This window comes from Sorex fumeus, unplaced genomic scaffold (assembly GCF_029834395.1).
Source record: "Sorex fumeus unplaced genomic scaffold, SorFum_2.1 ptg000030l, whole genome shotgun sequence".
Taxonomy (NCBI): domain Eukaryota; kingdom Metazoa; phylum Chordata; class Mammalia; order Eulipotyphla; family Soricidae; genus Sorex; species Sorex fumeus.
In genome coordinates, this window is record NW_026606087.1 from 20,838,869 (window position 1) to 20,849,663 (window position 10,795).

The 10,795-nt window shown below is 57.4% G+C and overlaps 1 protein-coding gene across 1 annotated transcript in view; it reads right to left on the reverse strand.

Annotated features, from left to right (window-relative positions):
* Positions 1-9,809, reverse strand: part of LOC130025501 (guanylate cyclase D-like) — a 43,158-nt gene extending 33,349 nt beyond the window's left edge. Inside the window, exons 1-3 of the mRNA XM_056116432.1 lie at positions 9,188-9,809; positions 3,072-3,373; positions 612-966 (exon numbers count right to left, since the gene is read on the reverse strand). Coding sequence (XP_055972407.1) covers positions 612-966; positions 3,072-3,373; positions 9,188-9,809 — 1,279 coding nt within the window. The remainder of the gene's footprint in view (positions 1-611; positions 967-3,071; positions 3,374-9,187) is intronic.
* Between the last annotated feature and the right edge of the window lie 986 nt (positions 9,810-10,795).

Consider the following 10,795-nt stretch of genomic DNA (forward strand, 5'->3'; position numbering starts at 1 on the left):
GTTGATCAGATGGATAAATGGGCAGATGGATGAAGAATGGACAGATGGATTGATAGGTGATGAATGAGTGGATGATGGATGGGTGATTGAATAGATGTCTGGGTGGATGATGGATTGATAAAGAGGTATATGGATGAATTGGTGGATAGATAGCTGGGCAGAGGATGAATAATGAATGGAAGAATAGATGGATAGATTATGGACAGAAGATGAATAGACGGGTAGATGGATGGATGGAAGGATGGATGGATGGATGGATGGATGGAGGGGTAGATGGATGGATGAATTGGTGGGTGGGTGGATGGGTGGGAAGATGGATGAATGGATGGGCAGGTGGATGGATGGTTGGGTCATGAATGGATGGACGATGCATGGATGGATGGATGGAGGGTGGATGGATGTATGTATTGGTGGGTGGATGGATGGATGGGAGGGTACATGAATGGATGAATAGGCAGTTGGATGGATGGAAAATAGATATATTGGTAGGTGGATGGAAGGATGGATGGGTGGATAAATGGGTAGGTAGATGAGTGGTAGATGGTTGAATGGAAAATGAGTAAAGGGATGAATAGATAGATAATGGATAGGTAGATGAAGAAATGAATTACCTCTTATGCATAGTGTATTGGGATCAAACCAGCAGCTGGAGTCCTGGGCTGGGGGGCCCCCTCCAGGGAAGTGTATGGGCCTCCCGAGGGGCTGCACTTGCCAGGATGCTGTGTCCAGGATGTGAGTGGGGACCAGCTGGCTTCCTTGACCATCTGTGTCCAGAATGACGTACCGTGCCAGCCTTCTGCCTCTCTCATCAGTCCGGATCCTCTGGCTAAAGCCAGCCACATCCAGAGCCCCCGTGTGATCCCCTAAGTGGGCTTCTGGGAGCCCCACCCCAAGGCTCTGAGAACGGTTCAGGGCGTGAGCCAGCAGCACCACAGCATCGTAGATGGTTCCGAAAAGGGGAGACACCTAGGACAGGAAGGACCTCAACACCACAGCCCGGGGCCCAGGTGCCCAGGCACCCTGAGTGTTGCTAGCAACCAGCATTCAAATTACAATCTCAACCACCCCACCACACACAGACACTACTCACACTCACACACACACACACACACACACATTCACACACTCCCTAACATGTGTTCACACATCACACACTACACATGTTCACACACACACGCCGCCCTTGTACACAAACACACCTCACACATGCACACACATTCACACTCACTCGCCACACACACACACACACACACACACACACACAACCACACAGTCCTGCTCTCGGTCCCACCACCCCTCACCTCCCAGGCTGTCCTCACAGGCACCGGCACCAACACGAACGCTCTGCCTTGTGGGTCTCTCAGAGTATTCATTCCCAACCAGGATCTGGGTTCTAGAGGTTTCAGCTGGTTCTACAACCAAAGCCCCACAAAACTGGAAGTGTGATGACCGCTAGCCTAGTCTTGTAAGCCGGAGGCAGATTCCTCCCGACTTTCTCTCTTCCAGCTCATCATCCAGTCTTCGTGGCTTCATTTCTGGTTATATTTCCACCAACCTCTACTCCCCTGCGGGGCCTGAGTCCCCCTCCTGGCTGGTGAACACACCAGCACCTTCCCGGGACCTGCCTGCTTCCTTGGCCTCTCTCGGATGCTTCCTACAAGGCAACCCCTGTGATTTTTTTTAAAAACACGAATACTGGGGCCAGAGCAATAATACAGTGGGTAGGGCTTTTTTTTTTTTACATGTGATGACCTAGGATTGATCCCCAGCACCCCATATGATCCCCTGAGCACTGCCAGGAGTGATTCCTGAGAGCAGAGACAGGAGAAGCCCCAAGTACCACTGTGTGTGGCCCAAAAACAAAAACACCAAGAAAGCCCCATGAATACTTGGGTGGGGGTGGGGTGTTGGAGCCACACCTGGAGGTGCTTAGGGGCTCCTCGGGGCTCTGTGCTTAGGAGTGAGCCCTGACTCTGCTCTGGGAACTGTTTGTGGTGCCAAGGATCGAACCTGGGTCCTTACTGCCAGAGCCGCTTGCAAGGTTCTATCTGTTCTACCTCTCCAGCCCTTTCTAAGTCCCCATGTCACTGGTTTCAGTTCAGAGTCCTCCCTGTGTCCCGCAGGGTCTCCCAGGCCCCTTTCCCACACCTCTGGCAGTCTCTTGCAACTGGCTGCTGAAACCCATGCTGCCTCAGGGCTGTTGCACTCACCACTGAGTGCCTGGTTGCTCTTCCCCCAGACCTTCTCCTGAAGCCTCCTTAAGGTTCAGAGGTCAGCTCGGGGCCACCTCTTCCAAGCGGGCTTCCTTGCCCAGCTCATCTGTTGACCACCGCTCCATCCCACCGCTCTCTCTACTCCATCACATGTTCATTTCTTGGTGGCATCACTCCTCCTCGGCTTTGGTCATCCTCAGGCTGCTTGGCCATTGTCTGTCTCCCCCAAACAGAATGGAAGGTCCCTAGAGGCCAGACCTGTGGGTCCATTCTGTGCCCCCAACTCCAGAAACAAACAACAGGGACCCTCTGTCAGCATCTACCTTCCTGCCACCCCCAACAGAGATCAACAGCTTCTCATCACTGAGCCGCGCGCGCGCGCGCGCGCGCGCGCGCGCACACACACACACACACACACACACAGACAGACACACACTCAGATTTACAGCAGCGACCTCTGAAAAGCTCTGAAGAGCTTCCTGCCCTCCTGCACACCCCAAGGGCTCCCCATGTGGTCTGAAGAAGCGGAAGAAGTAGAACATCTGGCCCAGGGCCAGAAATAAGAGGGGTGAGTGGAGGCAGAAAGCCTAAAAGCAAGAGAGGCCATGAAAAGGAGAACTGAGCATGAAGGCTATAGAGTAGATGACGAAGAACGAAAAGATGACCCCACAGATAGACTCACAGCCACACACCAGAGAGAGGAAGAGAAACCACCCAGTGTAGTCGTCTAATAAAAGCCACCAATGCAGAGAACAGGTAGCAATGGCCAAGGAAGGCTGGCAGGCTCATGCCAGGGGACCCCCACCTGCTCGCCTGCTCCTGCCCCACATCTGGGCAGCGAGAAGGGCACAGACCTACCTGCTCTGGCTCCAGGCTGGCAGGACTCTCTCCAGGGGTGTTGGCATCTTCTGAAATCCCACGGGCTCCCGTGGGCCCCGACTCCAGGCTGATGGTGAGCACAGCATCATAGGCCTCCCGCAAGGGGCCGCCGGAGCCCAGCGCCGCGTAGGAGCGGTTGCGGTAAGGCAAGGCGAAAAGCAGGGTGTCGTAGGGCAGGAAGACCAGCCTCCCGTCCCCCAGGCCTCGGGCCCACGCCTGGCCCAGCAGGGCGGTCTGCTCCGGGCCCCCCAGGAGCGCCGAGTGCATGCACAGGACCACGACTGCGGGCAGAGGGGCAGATCAGCATGCTGTGGGGACTGGGGGACCCCACTTCTGTTGGTACTGATTTCCTCAGCACCTCTGCCCTGAGTCCAGGGATGAGGGCATGGAATTTTCCTCCTTCATCTCCTCACAGCTAGTCACCAAAGATGGGACAAAAAAACCCTTCCCGGGGATGTTCCCAGCTCGTTCTTCATACCCTACCGAGGTCACAAGTTGCCCCCCACGAGCGGCTCTCCGGCACGGCCATGGCTCCAGAGGCACAAAGACTTAATGCAGAGCCCGGCAGCTTGCGGCAGAAAAGTGAACGGACTATGCGTTAATCCATGGTACCATGCCTGCCCAGGAGGGAAGGGGTATCGCTCCCTTCCACCTTTTTCCCCCGGGGCAGCAACATGGCAGCCTCCTCAGAGCTTTTTGGAAGGCCAGGTATGAGCTCTGGTGATGGGGCGAAACCTCATGGGAAGGGGGCGTTCCCGGCTTGTCCTTCATGCCCTACCGAGGTCACAAGTTGCCCCTCACGAGCGGCTTTCCGGCACAGACATGGCTCCAGAGCCACAGAGACCAATCTCGTAATTATCTGACTCTTGGCAGAAATACCTCCAGGCTTAATAAGTAAAATATCAAAAACCCAAAGTCACGCGGCCGGCCGCGCGCTATCCTATGGTTCTCATAACTAACTGTAGAAAACAAATTATTTCACAACGCCTTTTCAGCAGTTCTGATTGTTGGGTGTAAACTCTAAACAATAATGGTGCATCTTTTGTCGAAATAATGAATGTAATCAAAGTGGATCTCAGCATGGTGGTGGCTGGTCCTGGAGGTCTTCAGCTGCCGGAGCCCTGGTCGGGGCGGGGAGGAAAGCTCAACCCACTCCCCTCCAAGGGGTCCCGGCGAGGACAGCCAGGCGTGGGGGCAGGACCAGCCACCACCATGCTGAGACCACTCTCCGCACACATGAAGGTACCAGCAGAGGGACAAAACCACGCGGGTTCCGGGGCCGAGATCTCCAAGCCTACTCGGATTGGGGCCAAGCATCCTACACCCAGATCCTCCAAATTCCACTAGGCGGGGGTCACACCCACCAACTGGCCCCCTGGCGCCGTGTAATCCCATCAACGGCCAAGACCCACAGACTATAAAAACCAGCTCCCAGAACCGCGTGGCCGCATTCACGGCCGCATGACATCTTATTATGACCTCTTATTATCTCATTCCTACTTTGGACAAACTGGCAGGCTATCGAATGTAGCCTGCCCACACGGCAGAGTCTGGCAAACTCCCCGTGGTGTACCCAATATGCCAAATACCAGTAACAATGATGGGTCTCATTCTGCTAAAGAGCCTTGAATATAATCTCAGGGCTTGGATGAAAGAGACGTTACTGGGGCCTGCTCGAGGCAATCGACGAATAACAGGATGATTTGTGATTTGTGATTTTGTGAATCAAAGTGGATAGAGTGTTAAGTAGAATTCATCTGCCTCACAGGCATTGGGAGGGGTGGGAGGGGCGTATATTGGGGTTCTTGGTGGTGAAAAATAAGTACTGGTGAAGGGAAATGTGTTTGATCATTGCATGACCGAAACTTAAACCTGAAAGCTTTGTAGCTTTTCACACAGTGATTCAATACATAAATTAAAAAAAAAAAACCCTTCCCACATGCAGAGAGATCTGGGTTCTGTGTCCTCAAAGCCTCCCCCAAATCTGATTGGCTTCCCAATCCCCCCCTTGCTGACCCCTTGCAAATTGCTGTTTATCCGTGAATTGCAAGTGGCCCTAAAACACTCCCGGGAACGTGCAGTCTTCTTTGTCACCATAGTTCTAAGCTGCATGCTTAGCCTGGTGACAGCTTTTACACGGACTCCAAGAAAGCCAGCACAGGAAGAATAAATAGATCCTAACCGCAGTGCTTGCAAACCAGGTCTGAAGCCAGGCAGCTGGCTCCCAGCTGTAATCCTTAACATTTAAGTTTTTAATAAGATAATTGGTATACCTCAAATTTCGCCTATTGAAAGTATTCGTGGGTGGGGCCAGTGCGACGGTACAGCCGCGAGGGCACTTGCCTTGCACGCAGAAGACCTGGGTTTGATCCCTGGCACCGGGTCCCACGAGCCTGCTGGGAGTGAGTGATCTCTGAGTGCAAAGCCAGGAGTGAGCCGAGAGCTCTGCTGTGTGTGGTCCAAAACCAAAACAAACAAAAAAAGTGTACACGGGCCGACGAGATCGTACAGAGATGAAGATGCTTGCCTTGCATCCTGCCAGCCCTAGTCTGAGTCCTCGACACCACATATGGTCACCTGGGCACCACCAAAGTCAGTCCTGAGCACTGAGCCAGGAATAACTTCACACACCTGCAGATTCTGCACTTTTCAGAACTGTACACTAGGGGGCACTGTGACCCTGGCCTCCCAGCAGAGCCCGTTTCCCAGTCCCTTAAGTAGCCCGTGCCTAAGCTTTGTCCCTTCTTTGGCAGTACCAAGTCCCCTTACGGATGGGCCACATTTTGTTTCTCCCTTTATCATCGACTTCAATCTCCGCTGCAGCCCAGGTAGCATCCTAGGGGCCTAAGGACAGGGATTCTGTGTCTTTGCAAAAGCGATGGATCCCGCATGACAAGGCAGCCGACTTCACCCCCAGGTCCCCGAGATGGGAAGGAGCCCGTCCAAGGTCCACCCCAAAGGCAAGGTTCTCTGCCTCTGGGGTCCTTGATCCCAGATCAAGAGGGACAACCTGGGTCTCTTTCCCAAAGAAATGGAATTGCCAAGTCTCCTTGCCAGGCCCTGAGGCCACTCGGGCCTGTGGAACCTTGTCTAGCCCTGGCTCTGCTAAGGGCAGAAGCATCCTTGGTCCTTGGTCCTGCCTCAGCTTCCCTGGGGAGGCGCCTGCTAGCAATTGGGGCTGCTGCTCTGCATCTGGCCACAAGGGGGAGCAACTCCCCGGGGCCAGGAAGAAGATGGGGGGGGGGAGTAACTGGGATCCCTTGGAGGTGAGGACCCTTCACAATCCTATCACTGTGTCGCTGATGAGAAACTTCAGCAAAGGGATTTAGTGGCTGGCCCGAGTCACAAGAGCCGGGCAGTGGGGGGAGGGGGGGGCAGACAGGGGCCTCCAGCCTCTTGCTGCAGAGAAGGGACCTCAGTGCCCCCAAGAGCTGGCCCCGCCCCAGGCTGCCTGCGCTCCAGCCAAAGGGCTGCACTTTCCATTTCAGACCACGCTGCCCCGTTCCGCTGCCCACCCACCACCTCCCTGGTCTCCACCCGCAAACAGCCGTCACCTTCAGGCCCGTCCCAGTGTCACCCACAGTCCCTGTGATGCCCCCCCAGCATAGCTCACACCGCACAGAGGAGCCCTGCCGGCCTCTGGGCTCCCGGTGCCCTGTGGGCGCCCCTGCCTGCAGCAGCCTCGCGCTCCACGACACTCCCGGAGAGTGGGTATGGTGTCTCTGGACCAGGTGACTGGGGAGTTTTCGGCGCTACCAGCCACCCTCACCCTGAGAGGGGTATCATCAGTCCCATCTCACCTGAAAGTGGAGAAGCCAATCTCACCAGCAGCTCCAGCTCCCACACCCCCCACCCTGTGCCCACAACAGGGACCATGGGGCGCTGGGGATGGAACCCGCAAGGGCAGCATGCAGGGCAAACATCTACCCACAGTGCTGTCTCTCCAGCTCTTCCTTCCTTCCTTCCTTCCTTCCTTCCTTCCTTCCTTCCTTCCTTCCTCCCTCCCTCCCTCCCTCACCCATCCCTCCCCTCCCTCCCTCCTTCTTTCTTTCTCCCTTCCTTCCATCCTTCCTTCCTTCCTTCCTTCCTCCCTTCCTTTCTCTGTTTTTCTCCCTCCCTCCCTCTCTTCCTTCCTCTCTCCCTCCCTCCCTTGCTCCTTCGTTCCTCTGTTTTCCTTCCTTCCTTCCTTCCTTCTTCCCTTCCTTCCTTCCTTCCTTCCTCCCTCCCTCCCTCCCCCTCCCTCCCCCTCCCTCCCCTCCCTCCCTCCCTCTTTCTTTCTCCCTCCCTCCCTTCCTTCCTTCCTTCCTTCCTTCCCTCCCTCCCTCCCTCCTTCATTCCTCTGTTTTCCTTCCTTCCTCCCTTCCTTTCTCTGTTTTTCTCCCTCCCTCCCTCCCTCCCTCCCTCTCTTCCTTCCTCTCTCCCTCCCTCCCTTCCTCCTTCATTCCTCTGTTTTCCTTCCTTCCTTCCTTCCTCCCTCCCTCCCTCCCTTCCTTCCTTCCTTCCTTCCTTCCTTCCTTCCTTCCTTCCTCTGTTTTGCTCCCTTCCTCCCTCCCTCCCTCCATCCCTCCCTCCCTCTCTTCCTTCCTCTCTCCCTCCCTCCCTTCCTTCCTTCCTTCCTTCCTTCCTTCCTCTCTCTCCCTCCTCTCTCTCTTTTTTTCTTTCTTTCTCTCATTCATTTTTGGGCCGCACTTGGTGATGCTCAAGGATCACTCCCACGTCTGTGCTTGGGAATCACTCCTGGCAGGGCCGAGGGGAACCAAACCCGGCTGGTCCTGTGCAGCACACAGCCCAGCACCTTGCCCACTCTCCAACCCTAAGAACCCGAAGCTTTTCTAACTTTCCTGCCAGGGATAACAGGAAGGACGTGGAGGGTCCCAGGCACTAGTGCAGTGGCTTGGCCCCCGCCTTGCAAGCATAAGGCTGCGAGTTTGACCCCGGTGCCTCCCGCGTATGCTGAGCTCCTGAGGGCAAGTGGCCCCACGACTGTTTGAATCTGGCAGCTCCCAATTGGGAGCTCTGGCCTTAGAGCCCCTCAGATGCGTGTGTGTGTGTGTGTGTGTGTGTGTGTGTGTGTGTACACCCCAACTAAAGGGAGGCAACATCATGCCTGTGGGCCACGGCCGGCAGAGTGACCACAGTCAGCAGAGACCCCCACAAACAGCAGAGACTCCATGGTCAGTAGAGATCCCCATGGCCACCAGAGACCCCCACAAACAACAGAGAGACCCCACAAACAGCAGAGTGACCATGGCTAGCAGAGCGACTCCCATGGGGTGTGCAGGCGAACTTGCCCTGGGAGACTATGGCAGAGTGTGAGGCCACTGCAGGCAGAGCTGGGGTCCCCCAACCCCCAGCCCACGCCAACATCATGGTGGCACCAACAGGGATGGGAAGGTAAGTGTGGGGGGACGGTGATAGACTTGGTGAGCCCCAAGCTGGCTGAGCCATCCTGGGAAGTTGCTGGGACCCGTCCTTCTGCCCGGTCCTTCCTGCCCTCGTAGACTTCTCAGGCCTCACCCAGATGCTCTTCCCCACCCAAATGCCAGACGTACTCTGACAGCCCCGGAACGCAAAGGCACCCTCTGCCCTCCCTGTGCCCCCCGTCTACACCCCATTCATGTGCCTCTGCCTGCTAAGGGGTCCTTAGACCCAAGGCCCGGCCCAAGCCTCTCCCGAGAGCCATGTGTCACCCCCCACGGTCGCCCTGAAGACCAGGACCCAGCCGCATGTCTGTCCCGTTTGCACCTTGGGGCCTGACCAAGACAGGAAATGCATCATCAGGAGCTCCAGGGAGCTTTCTGATCTCAGGAAGCACAGCACAGGCTGGACCTCCTCCCGGGGGTGCTGTGGTACCTCGTTCTTTCACCGTATCGGGCAAGAACCAAACAAGCTGCTCTCCCGTTCCACAGCCCACCCTGGGCCCGAGCCCGAGTCTGCAGGCGCGGGTGTGGCACGTGGGCTGAGCTCCAGGGCTGCTGGGGGCCGAGCACACAGGCAGGGCACCGAGCACACAGGCAGGGCACCAGGTCTACAGAGCGAAGGTCCCACGGGGCAAGCTGTGCAGGCGGGGAGCCCCCACCCCGGCACCCACTTACTTTTCAGGCCGTCCACACCACAGAGCTGCTGCAGGACTTCCGACGCCCCCTCCTGCCCGGGCCCCAGGGCGGTGACCAGCCCCACGGGCAGCCCGAGCGTCCTGAGAGACGTGGCCAGCTGCTGGGCTGTGGCCAGCCAGATGTCCTGGCGGGAGGACACGATGGCCACGCGAGCCCAGCCAAAGTGCCTCAGGACAGAGAGCAGCACGTGGGCGGCGGGCGGCAAGGTGGGCACCAGCTCCTGCGGCCCCTCTGCCGAGCCACACGTCCAGGAGAAGAGGTTCTTGCCCCAGCCGCGGGCCAGCAGGGCTGCCGCGGGGCAGTAGCCGGGGTTGGTGGGGCCCACAAAAGTGGCCACCGTGTCCTTATGGGTCAGGAACTTGGCCAGGGCCCCAGGGGTGTCGCAGCCCGTGGGAAGGACCATGGCAGCCAGCCGCGTGCCTGGCAGCAGACTCGGGTCCTGGTTCACGCGGTCCACTGCCAACTGGGCTGCCGCGCCAGGCAGGGCCTGTGCAAAGATGGGGTCACAGTCCCAGGGGCCCAATACCCCCACAGTGAAGGTCGGTGTTCCCCCGGTCAGGTCAGGGAGACAGCCAGCCCAGACAAGTGCCCCCCAGAACATCGCCGAGAGCAGAGGCCAGAGGCAGGTTGTTCTGGTTGGCATGAGAGCGGCTAGGCAGCTCCGGGCACACAGCAGCATCCAGGGCTGACCTTCGGGGCACAGGTGCCCTGGGTGTCCTGGGGAGGGAAGGACTAGCGTCATTTCCAGAATTTCCTGCCATCACCTGCTGCTTGATTCTGAGGCAGACTTTATCCCTGAATCCTGGCCTCCTCACGGGGCACCCACGGGCCTCATGGCCACTGCCTGTGACTGGCTTGGGGCTCAGAGGCAGCAGGTCCCGGGCTCACTTCTTGTTTCTGGTCTAGTCCCTCGGCCTCAGCCTCACTGTGGCGGCCAGCAGGGGCCCCTTCTCCAGCAGGACAATCCGGGACTCCATGTTCCTCCTTTTTCCCTTCACCTCCAGGGCTGAGCTCCTGGGCCTGCAAGCCTCTCCCCTGAAACCAGCCCCATCTCACGTTCCCGGGGATGCTTCTGGGCCCTGTACGTTCAGAGAAGCAGGTAGGGAGGGGGTAGCTTTCTACTGTGTGTAGGTGACTCGGGGTTCCCTGGGCATGAGCCCACCCTGATCTGCTCAGACAGAGGAGGGGACAAGGAGGGACAGAGAGGCGGGTGCCGAGGTCTGCTCACGCTGGGGCAACAGGGAGTAGTACTTGGTTCCATCCCTGCCATCACCCCCAGCACGCAATATCCCCAGGACTCCCACTCCCCAGAACTTCACCCAGTATCCCCTTCTCAGTACCCCCCTGCACCTCATCCCAGAGCCCCTCCCTAGTACCTACACCCCAGCACCCTCAGCCCTCCTGGGTGCCCCAAGTCTGCACCCCCACCCCAGCACACAGCATCCGCGGAGGCCCTGGGTTCATCAAACCCGTGTCACCTTAAGAAGCTGTTGAACCACAGGTTCCCTGTTCAGGCCCGCTGACTGGGGTCCCTTGCACCCTCCTTCTCTTCTAACTCATGCTCTGAGAGCTCTATGGCGTTCCCAG